The 22,219-nt window shown below is 41.7% G+C and overlaps 1 protein-coding gene across 1 annotated transcript in view; it reads left to right on the top strand.

Moving 5' to 3' along the window:
- chtf18 (CTF18, chromosome transmission fidelity factor 18 homolog (S. cerevisiae)) overlaps positions 1 to 22,219 on the top strand; it is a 99,957-nt gene that overhangs the window by 76,281 nt on the left and 1,457 nt on the right. The window contains exons 19-21 of the mRNA XM_073060713.1: positions 1,285 to 1,432; positions 8,223 to 8,339; positions 19,903 to 19,960. Of these exons, the coding sequence (XP_072916814.1) occupies positions 1,285 to 1,432; positions 8,223 to 8,339; positions 19,903 to 19,960 (323 nt within the window). The remainder of the gene's footprint in view (positions 1 to 1,284; positions 1,433 to 8,222; positions 8,340 to 19,902; positions 19,961 to 22,219) is intronic.

Raw genomic sequence — 22,219 nt, 5'->3', positions numbered from 1 at the left:
TATGTATAGATTGTTAGATTCTTGATTGGCCTGGGCATGAAGAGGTACAGGGAGAGTCGATGGGCCAAATGGCCTAATTCTACTCTGTCTTACGGTCTTATGGTCTTGCCTCCACTAGTGGTGCATGCACCGTGGCTGCTGTATGTACCATCTACAAAATACTGGAATTTCCCTCCAGTCTAATCTAACCACACCTCCCAAGCCATGCAGTCTACATCCAGAAAGGTCAATGGCAGCAAGTGCATAGAAGCACTAGCATCTGCAAGTTACCCTACCAGGTGCATGCCATTCAAATCTAGGTCAGAATCCTGGAGCAGCCTTCCCTGCAGTATAGTGGGAGTACCTTCAGAAGCACTGTGCAACCATTTAAGTAGGCAGGTCGCCATCTTGACAGGCAAGAAATGTTGACCTTGCCACAACCTCCAGTTCCTGAAAATAAACTTTAAAATATTGAATCTATTCTCATGTTTTTCATGTTGTATAACTGTAGGCAGCAGGCTGAGGGTAGCAGACACCAACAGAATCAACAAACTCATTCGCAAGGCCAGTGATGTTGTGGAAGTGGAACTGGACTCTCTGACGGTGGTGTCGGAAAAGAGGATGCTGTCCAAGTTGTATGCCATCTTGGACAATGTCTCCCATCCACTCTATAATGTACCGGCTAGGCATAGGAGTACATTCAGCCAGAGATTCATTCCACCGAGATGCAACACTGAGTGTCATAGGAAGTCATTCCTGCCTGTGGCCATCAAACTTTACAACTCCTCCCTCAGAGTGTCAGACACTCTGAGCCAATAAGCTGGTCCTGGACTTATTTCCACTTGGCATAATTTACTTATTATCATTTAATTATTTTTGGTTTTATTTTGCTATATTTCTACTCTATTCTTGGTTGGTGCAACTGTAACGAAACCCAATTTCCCTTGGGATCAAAAAAGTATGTCTGTCTGTCTGTAACACCTCACTGCCCATCAACTAAAACAAAGCACTATCAGGCATAAATTTGAAAACCATGACATAAATTAGCACAGATAGTGAAAAACTTTATTACAACATTTTGGCAGCAGCATAGACTACAAGAGGTTAAGAACTCCAGTGATCCAGGCTGGGGTAGCTGACGGAATAGCTGTAAATGGTGGTGAATTAAAATCTGGGTTGTGCAAGTTAAACAATGATAGAGAAAACATTTGTGCCTCAATAAAATTATGGATTTTATAACTAGCGATTGTGGTACACTGCTTTTTGTTGGTTGTGCTGTCAACCTGATCTAACTTTGTTTCACAGTAATGTAGAAGATGTGTGCCGATTTCCTGATCTTCCTGCCCGGAGACCGATGACCTACCAGGCTAAACAGCTGATTGCTCGGGAGATTGAGCTGGAAAAGATGAGGCGTGTGGAAGCTTTGCTAAATAAACGAAACATGGACAAAAAGGTAAACACTCCTCAATTGATTCTACTGTCATCAATAAGTTTCAATTTTTTAAATAGTTCAATCTTTTTGTATGTTGGAACCACTCAGTGAACTGACAGCTGTCTAAGGCAGGTGATATGGCCTGTGTAGCCTACAAATTCTTTTTCCACTACTTGTTCTCATCCAGCCACCACCCACCCTTCACACCCCATCACATCTCCTCTCCCTTCTCTCACTGTGCTGAGATCTGTGTATGGAAGAACAAGACAATGTTGTTTGAACACAGCTTTGAGAGACCGACATAATGTAAGTGTGACCTTTTTTTTGTAACAGCCACTGGTGAGCACTGAAAGCTTGCCTGAGGAGTACACAGTGTATGAATTCTGGACATGTGGGAGGACATCCCATAATGCAGGACCTCCTTATCATAGTATGTAAAATTTACAATGGAGCACCAGACCATTCTGTCAGCTGCACTATATTGATGGTTTGATCCTGGCAAATCCCCTCCCAGCCTGTTTAATCACCATTTTTCAAGCCCTTCATCTTTCTTCTCCTTCCTCATGCGGTTCTTTATAAATGTGTCTCTATATTCAACTAAATCACTCTGAAGTGGTGAGCTCCAAGATCTTAACACTGAATAAAAGAAGGTTCTCCTAGATCTATTAGCTATTAAACCCTATTTTTACAGTCTGGTGTAATAGTTGAAATACTTCGGTCTAAAATTATGAAGTGATTTGATAGAGAAGGTCTAGACAAGATATGGCTTTATCCTGGCTAATTGATGTCACCAGATGGCTGGTTAACCTGCCTTCCACCAACTCTGAGAGAAATCTGTTGAGTGAAGTTTTGATTAAATTAAATGTTTCACGAGAGCTGTACAGGTGGGAATCCAGTCTGATTGTTCTCAGAGATATACCAGGATGTTGCCTGGGATGGAGGCCTGTATTTATAAGGAGAAAATGGATGGGTAGGGTTTATTCTTTCTGTACTTGTAGAGGCTAAGGGCTGGCCTTATGGAGGTTTTTAGAATTATGAGGGGTATAGATAGGCTAGATAGTGAGGATCTTTTTCCCATGGCAGAGGAGTCTAGAACGAGAGGGCACATTTAAGGTGAGGAGGGGATTCTGAAGAGTTAAGTGTCTTAGACTGAGGGTGTGACAGGAACAAGCTAGTTGAGGAGGCAGCAACAATTACAATGTTTGAAAGTCATCTGGACAATTGTTTAGACAGGAATAGTGTAGAGGGGTATATAATGAGCCTCACGGTTGGTGGAACCTGTTTCTGCACTGTCCCTTTTGATGAGAACTGTGCAATGGCACAAGCTGGCTGCTTTACTCAAGCAGATAAGTTGTCATTCATTCCCCGTATCCCTCTGCTGAGATGTGGATTCTGATAGTTCCACAAACAGTCCATTAATGGGGGGGGAGCAATGGATTTGCTCCCAGATGAAGGATTTCCATCCAAAATGTTGATAGTCCATTTCCCTCCATAGATGCTGCCTGACCTGCTGAGTTTTTCCAGCATGAGGTTTGTTGCTCATGCAGTGAGCCTGCCCAGATGTCACTCACCTCCACCCACTGCTAGGATCCACAAGGTTGCCACTAGCCTAGAGTAAAGGATCAGTATTGCTTTGATACAATAAGGAGAACTTGTCATCTCCTGAGTGGCTGTTTCACTGTGCTTCCTTCCATTTTTCCTGACGTGGATGATCTATTCACAATTTGACATTTCAAGTTTAGCTTTCTCACAGAATGGAGCATTAAATGCTAGTGGAGAAACAGTATACTCTGAGGGACAATACAGTAATCAGTACAATCACTCTATCTGCCCATCACCTTCACACTCCTATCAGTAGTTCCTCGCCCCTACTGTTCCCATAAGCCCTCCTACCTCCCTGCCTTGATTCCATGCTCCACATTCCTCTCCTGTCAGACTTCATTGTCATCAGACCTCCAAGACCTCCACCTATCACTTCCCAGCTTCTGTTCCATTTCCCACTCTCTCCTCCTCATCCTGGATTCTACAATTGCTTGCTGGTTTTTGCTCCACCCCTTTGCCTTTTCATACGGATATTCTCCCCTCTATTTTTTGGTCCAGATGAAGGATCACAACCCCAAAATGGTGTTTTTCCTATTTTCCTCCACGAGTGCTGCCTTACCAACTGATCCTCCAGTTTGTTGCATGGCTACAATAAGTTGGCTAAGTCGGCAGATCTAACGGTGATCCAAATGTCTTTAATTTCATCTTAATGGTATAACTGCCATGCAGCTTTTTTTTTTGTAAACTTGAGGAATGGCAAACCAACCAGTTGATACCAAAAGTGAACTGAAATATCAGGCCAGCTTGAAGAGAGCCAGCTGCTGAGGCATTCTGTGTTGATAGATGTGTTAAAGGGGCTGAACTGACAGCTTGTTGAACTGAACTTCTAATAATGCCCCAAGTAGATGCAAAAGAGAAAATGACTAGCTATTTTCATTTATTTTTAGCATCATAATCTACTGATACCACATCACCTTTTTCCAAAGAGCATTCTGTCGAGTTATGTAGGTGGATGAGAAACAGCTGTGGAAGATTTTGTGACCTTCGTTGTTCTGCCTAACTGATCAAAGAAATAATGTGGTTGTTAATTTAAGAGAATCAGAACAAAAAGGAGATAAACCAGGAATTAGGTGAGGGTTCGGTTCAGCAACAGAAAGGAAATTTATTTAATACGAAAATAAACTTGTAGTATGTATGACTTGAGTTTTTTTTTTAACCGGTGCAATTAATCAAAATCAGGTTTGCTATCACTGACATATATCATTAAATTGTTCAGTGGCAGCAGAACAGTGCAATACATAAAAATGACTATAAGTTACAGTAAATTGCAATTAATTGGGACAGCTGCTTATTTGGGACAACTCTTAAAGAACAAAAACTAACCAAGAAAATAGTCAGGATTCCTTATTTGGGACACTATGCCATTTAATTGGGACAGGAGACTGTTGCCAAACAGATTCTAACCAGTATCAGTTGCATGTACTTGTGTAGCCGTTAGACACTGCGCCATGATTGGAGTGAACAGTTTTTAAATAGTGGCAGTTGCGTGTGCTTGTATCATGTTATACGTTTGGGCTAACAGATGTCAATTCAAAAAGCCGTGATAAATTTCTTTATTTATTTTGACTTGAAAAATTTTCAAACCCGTGCCAAGATGCCACAAAAAGATTTGACATTAACCGCAAAAATTACCCTAGTGGACCAAATTAAAAGCCATCTGCCTAACACTGGCAGAGACAACTGGAGTGCTGAAATCTACAAATGCATGCTTGATACACTCACTCTTGTCTGCCATTGACACCATCTGATGTTCTGTTGTTTGATCAGTGAATTTATAGATGCCGTTTGTGCCTAGCTACACAGTTGTGAGAGTAGAGAGAGTAAAGCTGCAGGCTGAGCGCACATCCTTGAGGTGCGCCTTTGTGGATTGTCAGCGAGGAGGTGATGTTATTTCCAATCCATGCAGAGGGAGGCACAGAGGCCCAGATTTTGAAGCTTGTGAGTTAGTACTGAGTGAATGGTGGTGTTGAATGCTGAGCTGTAATCAATATACAGCTACCTGAGCTAGGAATTGCTGTTCTGGTGGTTCAAAGGCCAGTGGAGACCCAGTGAAAATGTATCTGTAGATGTAGCTGTGAGGAGGATGCAGGGTGACTTGGATAGGTTAGGTGAGTGGGCAAATTCATGGCAGATGCAATTTAATGTGGATAAATGTGAGATTATCCACTTTGGTTGCAAGAACAGGAAAACAGATTATTGTCTGAATGGTGGCCGATTAGGAAAAGGCGAGATGCAACAAGACCTGGGTGTCATTGTACACCAGTCATTGAAGGTGGGCATGCAGGTACAGCAGGCGGTGAAAAAGGCAAATGGTATGTTGGCATTCATAGCAAAAGGATTTGAGTACAGGAGCAGGGAGGTTCTACTGCAGTTGTACAAGGCCTTGGTGAGACCACACCTAGAATGTTATGTGCAGTTTTGGTCCCCTAATCTGAGGAAAGACAGTCTTGCCATAGAGGGAGTACAGATAAGGTTCACCAGATTGATTCCTGGGATGGCAGGACTTTCATATGAAGAAAGACTGGATCGACTAGGCATATGGAGCCAGTGATCATTAATGGAGAATGTGTGGAGCAGGTTAAGACCTACAAGTATCTGGGAGTACAGTTAGACGAGAAGCTAGACTGGACTGCCAACACAGATGCCTTGTGCAGGAAGGCACAGAGTCGACTGTACTTCCTAAGAAGGTTGGCGTCATTCAATGTCTGTAGTGAGATGCTGAAGATGTTCTATAGGTCAGTTGTGGAGAGCGCCCTCTTCTTTGTGGTGGCGTGTTGGGGAGGAAGCATTAAGAAGAGGGACGCCTCACGTCTTAATAAGCTGGTAAGGAAGGCGGGCTCTGTCGTGGGCAAAGTACTGGAGAGTTTAACATCGGTAGCTGAGCGAAGGGCGCTGAGTAGGCTACGGTCAATTATGGAAAACCCTGAACATCCTCTACATAGCACCATCCAGAGACAGAGAAGCAGTTTCAGCGACAGGTTACTATCGATGCAATGCTCCTCAGACAGGATGAAGAGGTCAATACTCCCCAATGCCATTAGGCTTTACAATTCAACCGCCAGGACTTAAGAACTTTTTAAAAGCTATTATTAATGCTTTTTGAGAGAGTGATTTAGATGCATATCATATTTTTACTGAGTTAAGTATTGTATGTAATTAGTTTTGCTACAACAAGTGTATGGGACATTGGAAAAAAGGTTGAATTTCCCCATGGGGATGAATAAAGTATCTATCTATCTATCTATCTATACTCACTGGAATTTAGAAGATTGAGGGGGATCTTATTGAAACATATAAAATTCTAAAGGGATTGGACAGGCTAGATGCAGGAAGATTGTTTCCGATGTTGGGCAAGTCCAGAACGAGGGGTCACAGTTTAAGGATAAAGAGGAAGCCTTTTAGGACAGAGATGAGGAAAAACTTCTTCACACAGAGAGTGGTGAATCTGTGGAATTCTCTGCCACAGGAAACAGTTGAGGCCGGTTCATTGGCTATATTTAAGAGGGAGTTAGATATGGCCCTTGTGGCTAAAGGGATCAGGGGGTATGGAGAGAAAGCAGGTACAGGGTTCTGAGTTGGATGATCAGCCATGATCATACTGAATAGTGGTGCAGGCTCAAAGGGCCTAATGGCCTACTCCTGCACCTATTTTCTATGTTTCTATCTGCTGTAGGCCTATTGTGGCAGTAGGCAAATTGCAGCAGGTCCAGGACTTTGCTCAGCCAGGAGTTAATTCTAGCCATGACCAATCTCTCATAGTGCTTCATCATAGTAGATCTGAGTGCTACTAAGTGATGATTGTTGAGGCAGCAGACCCTGATCTTCTGGAGCACTGGTATAAATAATATCCATTTGAAGCAGATGGGAACCTCTGAATGCAGCAGAGAGCAATTGAAAATATTTAAAAATTAAGCTTTCATCTGTTGTGCTGATGCTGTAGAGCTTTCAATAACTTGGCAGCTTAAGGGTCAACCTTCCATTCAGCACCTAATTCTCTCAAGATACACCATGCCAGATTAATAAGGCCTTTAGAGAATTGTACCTGAAGCCACAAAGTGTGGATTTAGTGTTCAACAGTGAAATATGTCCCAGGAGAATTCTTGTTTGTGTGACATAGGAAAAACAAATCACATTAATTAGCCATCATTGCAACATGAATAAAGTATGCACACACATCTCAGGCTAATTTAAGTGCTTACATAATTTCAACTAAACATTGACAAGATCAGAACTTTAAATATTCATGTTGCCATGACAAACTCTGTTCCATCATCATTGACTCCTTCCCCTTCTCTCGTTGTCTTGGGTTAAGCCTGACTGTTCAGTGTGACATCTTGTTGATTTCTGACCTAGCATCCTTTCCGTTACACCTTCGTAATCAGTAATTTGGGAGGCTTTACAACAACCTTCCACCCTCTACTCTGTTCAAACTCCAGTTTATCCAAACTAGCCCATAGCCAGCTGCCGTAGATTTAAAATCTTCATTCTTGAAAGCCTTGTCTCTCAATCAATAACTTCTTCCAACCCTGCCAAGCAGTCTACAGCTATTCCTTTTGCATTCAGCCGATTTACAAGTGCTATTTAAGTCATGAGATATTAGGTAGAACCTCTACCTGAAGCCCTCCAGTTCCCTCTAGATATACAATCTTTTGGTTTCACTGAGCCTTTTATTACCAGTCTTATCTCCTTCAGTTCAGTGCCCAGCTTTTCTTGTTGCTTTAGCAGATTCTGTCAAATTTCTCCCAATTTCCAACCATATTGGTATGTCTACTGCCATTCGTCATTTTCCTCAGTCCTGTTAATTTTTGATCACTCTCGAACACTGGGGCCATGGTAGCGAAGGGGTTAGCACAATGCTGTTACAGTTTCGTGTGTTCCAGAGTTCGGAGTTCAATTCTGGCACTGTTCTGTAAGCAGCCTCTCTACATCCTCCCCGTAGAATGCATGGATTTTCTCCGGATCCTCCGGTTCCCCCACCCCCCAGTCCAAAGATGTGCGGGTAGGTTAATTGGTAATTGTCCTGTGATTAGGTTAGGGTTAATGGTTTTGTTATAGGTTGCTGGGGCGACGTGACTCAAGGGGCCAGAACGGCCTACTCTGCATTGTATTGCTACATAAACGAAATGAACTGGGGAAGCCTTTGTGGGGATTGGATTTTGAAAATGTTACTTGATCCTGAGGCATTATTGTTTGATTTTCCTGTTTTCAGGAAACTACAGAAGTCAACAATAAGCCAACAGAAAACAAGAAAAGTTTGAAGCCTTGTGTGAAAAACCATGAACAAAGACTAGAAAATGTTCTCAAGTCTGTAACTGTGAAAGAAGAGGTAAAGTTTGTCAATAATAATTCTGAAATGGAAAATGTAACTGAAATGTTAAATCTTACCTCCTCTAACTTTACAATACAGATGTCTCACTCTTCCAATTCTAATTGCTTGCATTTTACTAATGTTCATTCGTAGACTATTAGTTGCTATGATTTCAACTGTCTAGGTCTAAACATCTGGAATTCTCTTGGTTTTATTAACTGCCTTAATATCATCAATGTAGCATAAGGTCAAATTGTGTTCTGTCATGTTGCTGAAGATCATCCCAGAATGTTTTGCTGCCTTTAAGGTGTTACTTAAATCTAAGTTGAAAGAATGTTCTTATCATGTGCTTCCTTTTCCTGGAAAACACTGACCAGAAATTCAACAGGATCACCCACATAGATAGTCTGGCGAGAGGCAGAGTCTTTGGCAATGGATTCACCTCCTAAAAATGTGAAGCCTTTCACCCATCCAAAGGTACTCATAATACCACCATCTGTATGCTCCCCTCCCAATAGTCACATCAACCTGACCAGCTTAGTCCTGGAAGTCCTTCCCCACCAACAGATAGTAGTACCTTCACCAGAAGGATGCAGTGATTTGACAATGTGGCTTATTCTCATCTCAAGGGTGATAATAATGAGAGACAATGAATGCTGACCTTGCCAGCGACATCTATATCTTCAAAATCAATAAACAAGAAGAAATCCACCTCAGCTATTTATTCAGTTTTAATGCTCTCTCAGTATGACCTTATAATCATTTCTCCCTCAAGTTTATGTAGCTTCCCTTTCCCTTTCCTGTTCTGACATGTTTGTCTGTGGTCTCCTCTTGTGCCACTATGAGGCCACCCTGAAGGTGAATGAACAGCACCATCTGGGGAGTCTCTGACCTGATGGCATAAATATTGATCTCTCCTTCTGGTGTATTTATATATTAAAAAAATCAATTCCCCTCCCCTCTTTTTCTATTCACCACTCTTGTCTCTTACCTCATCTCACCTGCCCTGGTGACCCTCCTGCCCCCTTTTCTGCTATGGTCCACTCTCCTCTCCAATTAGATTCCTTCCTCTCCAGCCCTTTATCTTTCCTCCCCACCTAGTTTCACCTATCGCCTTCCAGCTTATTCCCCTCCTCCCATCTTTTTATTCTGGCATCTTTCCCCTTCCTTTCCAGTCCTGAAGAAGGGCCTTGGCCCAAAACATCGACTGTTCATTTTCATGGATGCTGCGTGACCTGCTGAGTTCCTTCAGCATTTTGTGTGTCCGTGTGTGTGTAGCTTTGGATTTCCAGCATCTGCAGAATTTCTCGTGTATATAAATTGGGGGTAAGTATCAGCCCCTTGGCTCCTCATAGCTGCGTTACCATTTAATAAGATCGTTGCTAATCTGACTGTAATGACTCATTCCCATTTACCCGTGGTAATCTTTCATCCCCTTGCCTATCATATATACATCTACTTTTGCTTTAATAATGTTGGAAAACTGCCTCCTCCTCCTATGAGGAAGAGATTTCCAACTATTTGAGAGAAGAAGTTTGTCTCACCTCAACTTTAAATGGATGACCCCTTGTTTTCAATCAATAACTCCTAATTCTAGATTCCCTTGGGATCTTTAAAGATAACGATTAGCTTGATTTGTCAAATATACATCAAACTGTTTTGTTTGTGTCAAATCAAATCAGCAATTGAATTGAATTGACTTTATTTCTTACATCCTTCACATGAGTAAAAATCTTTACATTACGTCTCCATCTAAATGTTCAGTGTGCAATCATAGTAATTTATAATAATTTATAATAAATAGATCAGTAAATGTACCATAGAAATACACTCAAATCAGCGTGAGTTCATCAGTCTGATGGCCTGGTGGAAGAAGCTGTCCTGGAGCCTGCTGGTCCTGGCTTTTATGCTGTGGTACCACTCCCCAGATGGTAGCAGCTAGAATAGATTGTGGTTAGGATGGCTTGGGTCCCCAATGATCCTTTTTACACACCCGTCCTTGTAAATGTCCTGAATCATGTGAAGTTCACAACTATAGATGCGCTGGGCTGTCTCTACCACTCTCTGCAGAGTCCTGCAATTAAGGGAGGTACAGTTCCCATACCAGGCAGTAGTAATGCAGAAAGTTCTTAGGATTTGGGGGCCCATACCAAACTTCCTCAGCCATTTGAGGTAAAAGAGGTGCTGTTGTGCCTTTATCACCACACAGCTGGTGTGTACAGACCACGAGGTCCTCAAGGAACATGAAGCTGTTTACCCTCTCATCCCCAGATCCATTGATGTCAATAGGGTTTAGCCCATCTCCATTCCTCCTGTAATCCACAACCAACTCCTTTGTTTTTGCGACATTGAGGGAGAGGTTGTTTTCTTGACACCACTGTGTCAAGGAGATGATTTCTTCTATGTAGGCCACCTCGTTAATGTTTGCGATTAGGCCAATCAATGTAGTGTCGTCAGCAAATTTAATTAGCAGATTGGAGCTGTGGGTGGCGATACAGTCATGGGTATACAGGGAGTAAAGGAGGGGACTCAGTACACAGCCCTGAGGGGCTTCTGTATTGAGAGTCAGGGTTGGAGGTGAGGGAGCTCATCTTACAGCCTGCTGGCGATCTGACAGGAAGTCCAGGATGCAGCTGCACAAGGCAGGGTCAAGGCTGAGGTCTCTGAGCTTCTTGTCAAGCCTGGTTGGAACTGTGATGTTGAATGCTGAACTGTAGTTCGAGAACAGCATTCCCACATAAGCATCCTTCTTCTCCAGATGTGTAAGGACCGTATGGAGAGCAGTGACTATTGCGTCATCTGTAAATCGGTTGCGTTGGTGGGTAAATTGTAGGAGGTCCAATTTGGGTGCTAGCAAGCCTTGATCAGCCTCTCAAAACATTTGCTTATTATTGAGGTGAGTGCAACAGGACGCCAGTCATTCAGGCATGTAACCTTGGTCTTCTTTGGTTCAGAGACAAAGGTGGATAATTTGAAGTAGGAAGGCACTCTACACTGGGAGAGGGAGAGATTAAAAATATCAGTAAACATACCTGCCAGTTGTGCTGTGCACATCCTGAGTACTCACCCTGGGATGCTGTCCGGTCCCACAGCCTTGCGACTGTCCACTCATTGGAAACATCTGCGTACCTCAGCCTCAGAGATGACCAGGTTGCAGGTTGTAGCGATGGTTTTCCTTGGAGGCTCTGTTAGCGACATCGAACTGAGCATAAAAGTGATTGAGCTCATCTGGAAGAGAGGCTGCAATGTTTGCGGCACCACAAAGTTTGGCTTTGAAGTCTGCGATGGTATGCAGCCTTTGCCACAAGTCATGTGTGCTATTCGTTGTGAATCTTGACTCAATCTTCTCTCTATATTGTTGTTTCTCGGCCTTGATAGCTTTGTGCAGATCGTAGCTGGTTTTCTTGAACTCTAGTTGATCGACAGCGATGTCAGGATTGTGCTAAGCAATCCAAAAGTATCGCCACACTTCTGGTGCCAACATAGCATGCCCACAACTTCCTATCCCTAACTCAGATATCTGTGGCACATGGGAGGAAACCAGAGCACTCAGAGGAAACCTATGCAGTCACGGGGAGAATGTATTCTTCATCCAACTCATTCACTCTTTCTCTTCCTTTACCCCTTCATAATCCTCCCATCTCCCCTTTCTCTCCTTAACTTATCCCTCCTACTGTTTCCCCCTCAATCATAAACTTTTCACTTCATAACCTCATTTCCTCTATCACTTCCTTTGCCTAGCCCTCATTCTTTCATCTGTCCCGTTATGATCTCTAATTCCCCACTCCCCTTCTCCCGTTCTCCTTAAGACATACTTTGCCACCCATACCATCACCCGTCCCTCATATGTCCTAAACTCTCTCGTCACCCTCCCAATTTAGACCCTACCACCCGCCTTCCCCCTCATCCATATTTGTTCTACCTTCCCTGTTAAGAACATGACAGATTTTATGCAAAAGATCTAGTTTTCTTGATGTTTCTCAGACCCCTGAAGGGTGAAATTCTCCCTTCTCTCCATAAGATTCAATTCAGACTCGAGCTCTTATACATCACTTATGTGCTTATTCTTATTCGCCATCGACAGATGTTGGAGTGCCAGCTGTTTGACGGAGAGCCATTGCACCTGAGCCTCATGATGGTTTAATTTTATAGCCGTGAACTTTTCAGTCATGAACGGAAATCCTGATTGCTTGACTCCTCTGTCTGTATTTCTTCGTTTCAGCAGTTATTGGGGTCATACAAGCATAATGCATATGTTACTGAACTATTAATCCAAAGCTTATTCTAGTGATTAAATCGAAAGTCACCATGATGGCTACGCAATTTAAATTCAACGAGATGAAACTGGAGTAAATGAGATGGTATCAGCAATCCATGAAAAAAGTGGATTAAGATTTTATTTAATCATCTTTAAGGAAGTGTAACCCTCAGGCTCGCCCAGCTCGCGTGCGTCTAGGGGAATCAGCCAAGCTAGGTAATCACGCTTGTGTGGATGCTGTGTAATGTATCCCCAGTTATGCACCAACAACGCAAAATATCAGACAGTACACCATATGCAATTAAATGATAGACTTTACGAATCTTAATCTGAATATAGGGTTAGTAATCAAAATTAACAAAACAAAAAAAGGGCCCAAGTCAAAGTCAAAATTACATTGGAGCTCACTCAATAGTCATTCTTCCACCATCAATCTCCTCCGAACGTCACCGACCTTCGGACCCTCAGATCCCAGTCCACTCCGTCCGGTGGTCTACCAGCTCTCTCCACACGCATCTTCCCTCTTCATCTCTCCTCAACAAAAGACCATGAAAAACCCAGCTCTCAGACACACGAAAACACAACATTTCTCCCATTGGACAGCCACTGAATTCCAAAGTCCCGTTATCTCTAGCCATAACCCAAACATCGCTGCTACAGAAAAACAGTGGAACATTACATAGAATCCATTACATTAGCCTTAGCAGTGAATCCTTCAGCGTGTTACAGAAGAACATAGCTTCCTACCCAATCTGGCCTCTGTATAGCAGTACCATGGCACAGTCCTGCCTTGGAAGCTGGTCATAAAGGTTCAGTTGCTTGTTATTCAGGATGAAGCAGTAAACTGATTTCAGCGTTGGCTTCACGGGAGAGGCCACGTGATAGTAGATAGTTGGCTGTCTGACTGGAGGCCTGTGACTGGTGGTGTGCCTCGGGTCAGTGATGGGTCTGTTATTGTATGTCATTCATATCAACAGTCTTGATGATAATGTGGTAAATTGGATTAGCAAACTTGCGGATGACACCAAGATTGGGAGCATAGTGGATGGTTTTCAAATCTTGCAGTGGGATTTGGACCAGCTGGAAAAATGGGCTGAAAAATGGCATATGGAATTTCAAGATTCAAAAACTTTATTGTCATTCTAACCGTACATCAGCTCTGCAGGGCAGAATGAGACAGTGTTTCCCAGGAGCAGTGCAATCATAACATAACAAATGCAACACTAAATAATAAACATAACAATAAATAGTAAAACACAACAGCCACATGTCAGTTAAAAACAAGTTATAAGTGTCCAGTGCAAGTTAAAAGTGTCCAAAGCAGAGTCAGGTAGAGCAGCTATTTAGCAGTCTGACTGCCTGTGGGAGGAAGCTGTTTAGTAGCCTTGTGGTTTTAGTTTTGATGCTCCTGTAACGTTTACCTGATGGCAGAAGAACAAACAGTTCATGGAGAGGGTGTGAGGGGTCTTTAATGATGTAGCGTGTCTTCTGGAGGCATCGACTCTGAAAGAGGTCTTGGACAGAAGGTAGGGAGACCCCAATAACCTTCTCTGCTCCCCTAACCACCCTCTGCAAGGCTTTTTTGTCAGCAGCACTGCAGCTGGAGTACCAAGTCGTGATGCAAAAGGTCAGCACACTCTCAACCACTCCTCAGTTGAATGTAGTTAAGATGTTAGTGGGGAGTGATGCCTGTTTAAGCTTCCTCAAAAAGTGCTATCTCTGCTGGGCTCGTTTCATAATCCCAGTTGTGTTCCTGGACCAGGTGAGATTGCCCGAGATCTGCACCCCAAGGAACTTGATGTTCCTTGATGGAAAACAGACAAGAGTGAGATGTTGTCTTTGGGAGGACCAACCAAGGTAGGACTTACAGAATGCATGATAAGGCAATAAGGAGTGTGTTAGATGGATCTGAGAATACAGTTCCATAATTCCTTGAAGGTGATTTCACAGGTCAATGTGGTCATAAAGAGAGCTTTTGGCACATTGGTTTTCATAAATCCAAGTTGTGAAGTTGGGATGTTATGTTGAAGTTGTATAAGATATTGGTGAGGCTTAATTTGGAGTATTCTGGTCACCCACCTAAAAGGAAGATATCAATAAGACATTGCTTCATTATAGGAAGGATGTGAAACCCTTAGAAAGGGTCCAGTGGAGATTTACCAGAGTACTGCCTGGATTAGAGAGCACATCTTATGAGGAGACATTGAGCAAGCTAGGGCTTTTCACTTTAGGGCAAAGGAGGATGAGTGGTAAATTGATAGAGGTGTGCAAGATGCTAAGAGGCATAGATCGAGTGGACAGCCAGAGACTTTTTCCTAGAATGGAAAAGGGGTTAATATGAGGGTGCATATGATGGAGATTGAAGAAGAGTGTCAGAGGTAAGGTTTTTACACAGAGCAATGGGTGCATGGAATTCCCTGCTCAGGTTGGTGGTAGAGGCAGATACATCAGGGACATATAAGAAACTCTTAGATTAGCATGTGGATGATAGAAAAATGGGATGGCTATGTGTGAGGAAAGAGGTAAATTGCTCTTGGAGGATATTAAAAGGTTGACACAACATCGTGAGCCAAAGGGTCTGTACAATGCTGTATGTTATAAGCTCTGGTTGAGATTGAAAGAGTACAGAGAAAATTTGCAAGGATATTTCCAGATCTTGAGGACCTGAGTTATAGGGAAAGGTTGAATGGTAGTATAGGAGAATCAGGGGAGATTTGATTGAAGAATACAAAATTGAGGGTTTTAGATAGGGTCAGGATAGAATAAATGTAGCACTGCAGTATTCTGTTTTTAGTGTACATGTTCGTCTTTCTGTCTGTTGATATGGTCTTCGTTTTCTGGAAAGCTTCTTTCGCCATTGCTATTCTGTATTTGATATCTGTGTCGCACCTGCATCGCTTGTTATTTGGCTGCCAAGATATCTGAATTTGTTGACTTGTTTGATGTTTGTATTTCCAATCTTGATCACAGATTATGGAATGTTTGTCTTTCTGGAGATGACCATTTCCAGAAATGGTAATATTAGCGGACAGAAAGACATGCATGTACACTAAAAACAGAATACTGCAGTGCTACATTTATTCTGTCTTGACTTATGGAAGTGAATGCTGGACCATTTCCCCAGCAATGGAAAAGAGACTAGAAGCAGCTGAATTGTAAAGGAGAATGTTAAAAATATCATGGACCACACACACACCAAATGAAGAAGTTCTCAGAACAGCCCAAGCAGTTAGATCACTCATAGAAACAATAAGAGAAAGACAACTCAGATTCCTAGGACATATCATGCGGAAAGATGAGCTAGAAAAACTCATACTCTCTGGAAAGATCGAGGGGAGCAAACCTAGAGGAAGACCTAGGCTTATGTACATCAAAAGCCTAGCCAGGTGGCTACACATCAAAGAAATTGAAGTCATCCAAAGAACGAGGGATAGATCTGTATGGAATACCATGGTCACCAACGTCCGCATCGGATATGGTACCTAGGCAGATGGACGTAGATAGGGTAGATATAAGCAGGCTTTTTCCACTGAGGTTGGATGAGACTAGAACTAAAGGTCATAGGTTAAGGGTGAAATTGAAAGCAGAGAGTGCAGAAGGACATCTTAGGAGAATGGGTAAAGAAGTGGCAGGTGGAATTTAGTGTTGGGAAGTGTATGGTCATGCACTTTGATGAAAGGAATAAAGGCAGAGAATATTTTCTAACTGGGGAGAAAATTTGAAAGACAGGTGCAAAGGGACTTTGGGAGTCTTCATGCAGGATTCCCTAAAGATTAATTTACAAGTTGAGTCAGTGGTAAGGAAGGCAAGTGCAATGTTAACATTCATTTTGTGAGGACTAGAGTATAAGAGCAGGGATGTGATGCTGAAGCTTTATAAGGTATTTGTCAGTTGTGCTTGGAGTGTTGTGAGCAATTTTTGGCCTCTTATCTAAGAAATGATGTGCCAGCCCAGAGAAGGTTCAAGAGGAATGAAAATTTTAATGTATGAGAAGCGTTTGATGGGTCTGGGCCTGTACACACTGGAGTTTAGAAGAATAAGAGGATATCTCAATGAAACACTTCAAATATTGAAAGGCCTAGATAGTGTGGATGTGGAGAGGAATTTTCTTATAGTCCATGAGTCTAGGATCAGAGAGCACAGCCTCAGAATAGAGGGACATCTATTTAGAACAGGGATGATAAGGAATTTCTTCAGCCAGAGGGTAGTGCATCTGTGGAATTCATTGCCACAGACAGCTGTGGAGGCCAAGTCACTGAATATATTTAAAGCAGAAGTTAAGTTCTTGGTTAGTCAGAGTTTCAAATGTTACTGGGAGAAGGCAGGAGATTGGAGCTGAGGGGGATAATAAATCAGCCATAATGGGAATAGTGGAGCAGACTCTATGAGCCAAGTGGACTAATTCTGCTCTTGTGTGTTTATGGTCTTGTACCTCTGAAAATGTAAAGCATTACTGAACAGCAGGGGTGGTCTCAATTATGTGTCCATTCTGTCCATCGCTTTTAAGAGGGGTTTCTCTGTCTTATTTTTGGCAAATGGAGTTGGAGTATTTTGGAGCAAAATATTTACTATGTGATTAAAGATGCAGTGTTCATTGTTCATGAGTGTAGAACAGCTACGGCCACTTACTACAGCACAGTCTTCTATGGCCTCAGTTGTGTTTTGACCTATTCACTTATTTTTTGTGAATTATTTGCTTTGTGAATTGCATGGTCCCAGTAAATCAGTGCTACTTGCCTATTTAAATTAATGGCATTCCCAGAGTTTCTACTGTTTAAATTGTATCATGAAGATGATGGGTTACTTATAAAATAATTGCAATCTGGTGCTGGAAGAAGCGTTCTTTTATAATCTTTTGCAGCATGTTGGTCTCACCAGTGTCCTAATCATCCCTGTTGGCCTTGAGAAGGGATTAGACCTCGACCTGTCCCAGTCCCTGTTTATTCTGGGTTAATACACTGATGTTGTAGGCTTGAGAGGACATTAAGAATCAATTGCAGTCAGCCAATCCTGCAAAAGACAGTAGTTTTGTTCCCTGAAGAGAATTAATAAGCAGTGTGAGTTTTACAGCTTCATTGTCACTTTTTATAAATTCTGTCTATTGAAATCAAAACAGCCCAAGAACCTTTCAAATTTTATTAGACCTGACTTCATACAGACTTGGATACAAGGTACCTAACTACTAGGATTTTCAGATTCTGTTAATTCTGTCTCTGAATCCATTGACTTGACTCTTTCCAGGAGCAAGAGTAGGGTTGATCATCATTAGCTTCCACGCTGTTCTTCCACATTGTTTCGTTTAGAATGGAATTGTTTTACTTCAGTTAATTATATTATTTTGAAATTAATTCAACAAAATTAATTGAAGTTAAATTGGAAGGGATCCTGGAAATAAATAAACAAAAAAAAAAACCTGCAGATGCTGGAGATCCAAGCAACACACACAAAATGCTGGAGGGACTCAGCAGGTCAGGCAGCATCTATGGAAAAGGGTACAATCGACACTTCAGGCCAAGACCCTTCGACAGGACTGAAGGGCCTCGGCCTGAAATGACTACTGTATTCTTTTTCCATGGATGCTGCCTGACCTGCTGAGACCAGTGAATAAGTAACTGAGCTTACCCATAGTTTCACGTAAAAAATTCTCTTTTAACTTTTACTTGAATTTCATAATAATTTGATTTTATTAGTAATATTATGAACATACCTAAATCCTTTTGAAGATAGATGATGAAGAAAGCTCATATGATAGTCTTAACTAGGGATATTTGATGATACACGGGGGGAAAATAAATCTTATCGATAATTGCATCTGGGAAAACAAGTCAAAAGATCAGCTTCATAATTCCACATCTCTGTTGAGAATATTTACCCCATGTTCTGCTACAACTCTGCAGTTCCTGTGATTAAAGCCTGTTCTGGGATATTTCATAGCCGGCTGATGTGCTTGACTGGAAATAAACAACTAATTTAAGCAAGCTGCAACTTGCTGAGCAGGATATCAGCATGTTGGTGCAGGGGACCCTGGCAGTGAGTTTTACCCAGGAGGCTGCGCTACCTGTCAAGGGCAAGGAGTAGATGCTTAGATTACTGGAGTTCCTCTCCCCTTTCCAGTTACTCTGTTGTCTCATCATAGTAAACTATATTTCATTCTCATTGTTTCAATACTAACCATTATTTTTAAAAGACTTATTTAATATTTTAAGTGGTATCCCACAAAAGAGTTAGCTCTCTGTTTTCCATCTTCATACTCTGTTTTTGATGACTTTAATAAGGAAGCTGCTTCCAATCTTTCCCTTTTTAACCATCCTCTGACCCTGTGCCTGGACTCCCAGGTTAACCATTTTTACATCAAAATTGAGAATCTGGCTTCACTTTATAATTTTTTGTTTTGGAACATTTTATATTATAGCAGTTACAAAATGTAAGTTATTGTAAAGGTGCATGTGTTTTAAACAAGATTTTTCATTTACAGTATTCCTCTTGAACTCATGGTAATGTGACATGAGAATCTCAGTGAATACTTTAGATCAGGGGTTCCCAACCTTTTTAATGCCATGGACCAATACCATCAAGCAAGGGGTCTGTGGATCTCAGGTTGGGAACCCTTGCTTTAGATTTTCTTCCTTTTTGCAAGTGTCTCAGAGCAAATCCTTTATTCAAGCATTTAAGTGATGCAGGAGCATTAATACACTGATGGTAATACTTTCCTCCTTATTGTTTGTGTGTGTGTGTGTGTGTGTGTGTGTGTGTGTGTGTGTGTGTGTGTGTGTGTGTGTGTGTGTGTGTGTGTGTGTGTGTGTGTGTGTGTGTGTGTGTGTGTGTGTGTGTGTGTGTGTGTGTGTGTGTGTGTGTGTGTGTGTGTGTGTGTGTGTGTGTGTTTCGTTTCAGTTTTCCATCAACTGCAGAATCTCCTGTGCCTCAACTAATGATGACTTCAGTGTAAACAAGTCACTGCCCGCTCCTAGCTATACTCCATCATTCCTAGTATTCATCTTGCTTGTATACTTTCACTTGATTCTCAATCTACGCTATCTCAGCAAAGCTTCTGTGCAGTATACCCACAGTGAAACACTGCTCCTGTTGTTTTCCCCTCTCTGTTGACATTTGTAACCCTTGGAGGACCATGGAGTGTAGCTTTCAAGTAACAAGTGCAATCAGATGTGTAAAGAGGAACTCTCATCATGCAGCTGAGGCCAAGGACATAATTGTCAGTAAAAGCAATCAGCTTTCAGCAGAGGTGTTGGCAAACTAATTTGTGCCTCTTATTCACATTTGTATATGCTTATTTACTCAAATGTTTTAAAACATTTTATTTTTCAGACTGAACGAGACTTCTTTGGACGGCGGGTGGACAGAAATAAAATTGTTCTGACTTCAGGTATACTTGCATAGTTACCCATTTCCTCACGAACAGCAGCCACATTTCTCCTTATCATTTCACTAGTCCCTCCCTCCCCACCACTGCTCTTTTAATGAAACACTGCTTTTTGATTGAGTTCCTTAACTTCTTAAATTGCCTTGAAGTATCTGGGAATTGATTGTTGATGTTCCATACTGCTGACAGAACCCCAGGCAAAAAAGTTATAAGGATATTAAGATGTTGCATCATTTTTCTGTGAATGCTTTTGATCTATTGGATATGGGAGATGTGTATTAAAACATGGTTTGCCAAGGCTCTTGGAGGAAAGATGGAGGACAGGGGTAGAAGCTTATGAGGAATTTTTTCAACCGGATTTGATAGCCCATCATCAGTTACACTGTATGTCCCCCCCTTCCATGTTACATTCATTGTGCAAGGAATTCAAAGTGTGAATTTTCTAGCACCGAACCTTTGAATATTTTGCTCTCAGCAATACAGCCAGCTCACTGTCTTTTTGCAGCTCTCCTGGACCCCAGTCATATAATTGCAAGAAGTGACTGAACAAAAATGCATTTTAAAACAAAGGGTTTAGTAGGGTGGTATTAGTTCACTGAATCATATACAAGAGAGGCCATTCAGTCAATCATGCTTCTGCTGGCTCAATAGGAAACCCATCCAATTACTCCAATTCATGAACATGAGAAATTCTGCAGATACTGGAAATCCAAAGGAACACACACAAAGTGCTGAAGGAATTCAGCAGGCCAGGCATCATCCATGAAAATGAATAAACAGTTGACCTTTTTGGGCCAAGACCCTTCTTCAGGACTGAGAAGGAAGGGGGAAGGTGCCAGAATAAAAGGTTGGGGGGAGGAGAAGGAGGCTCGCTAGACGGTGATAGGTGAAGCCAGTTGTGTGAGAATGGTCAAGGGCTGGAGATGAAAGAATCTGATAGGAAAGTGGACCATCGGAGAAAGGGAAGGAGGAGGGGACTCAGGGCGAAGTGATAGTCAAGTGAGAAGAAGCAAAATGTCAGAGTGGAGAATAAGGAAGGGCAGGGGGATTTGTTTACCAGAAGGAAAAATCAATATTCATGCTATAAGGTTGGAGGCTACCCAAATAGAATATAAGGTGTTGCTCCTCCACCCTGAGGGTGGCGTCATCTTGACACAAGAGGAGGCTAAGGACCAACATGTCCAAATTATTCCAATTCTCCTGCCCATTTCAGCTAGCCTTCGCACACATATTTCCAGTTTTTTTTTGAAAATTATTATCAAGTATGGTTTCACCAGCCTTTCTGGCAGAATCCCAAATCATACCCCACTGTGCAAAAATAAACATTAGGATCATTTACTAATTTTCTTACATCTGCAAGTTTCTTCTTCATTATTCTATCAAACTTTTTAATTTCTATTAAATCCAGCATTTTTAGAGAACATCATGTCCTCATATCTGTCACTGAGATGAATTGGTAACTGACTGCAAACTCAGCAGCAGGTCCTGGTAGCCAGTATCACTGTTGTCTTCGGCACAGCTTGGTCAGAATATAAAAATAATTCAGTAATAGTTGTTCAGAGCAGTACGTTTCTTTCACCATCTCATTGTTTCCATGGTGACATGACTTTTGTTTTCCCCAGCAAAACAAAGTCTCTAATATTCTGTGAGGTTGATTGTTCAGTTGATGACTTACATAGCAAACAAGGGCTTAGTTTTTCAGTTTAATTTACCGCATCTTCAGAGGAGCAATTTAACATCATGCTGCATGAATTATCTCTGCAAACATCTTTCTCGAGAATTATTTCTATATTTCAGTCGATATGTATAAATGACGTCAATTATTGGAAGTCAGCTGTATTGTTAATATCTTGTTCCCACTTTGATTGAGGTAACACCTCTTTCTTACAAAAAAAATGCATTTTGAAGATTTGTTTTCTTCAGAAGTCTGCATTTGTAATAGCTTTGTTAGTCTACAGGACTAACAGGACTCTGTCATTTTGCAAATAGATTTTGTGCAAAAGAATTCTGCCTAATAGGATTATGATTATGGCACTCCAAATTAATTTTGAACCTTATATTGTCAGTAAAATAAGAAAGCAGTCAGACTATTAGCATTTAGGTCTTGATCTTGGATCTTTTGCATATAGGGGCAATATGCAGCTCCGTGTCTGTCCACGAGTTTCCCTTCTGCTATCCTTTGTTTCTTGGATTTTGTGATTTTCTAGTTATTTAGTGCATTGTGGCTATGTAATCCTGCAGACTGAGATGATAAAATGGTTG

The sequence above is a fragment of the Hemitrygon akajei genome, chromosome 11 (assembly GCF_048418815.1).
Source record: "Hemitrygon akajei chromosome 11, sHemAka1.3, whole genome shotgun sequence".
Lineage (NCBI taxonomy): Eukaryota > Metazoa > Chordata > Chondrichthyes > Myliobatiformes > Dasyatidae > Hemitrygon > Hemitrygon akajei.
Note: the sequence above shows the minus strand (reverse complement) of the source record. Positions and strands in the feature narration are given on the sequence as shown.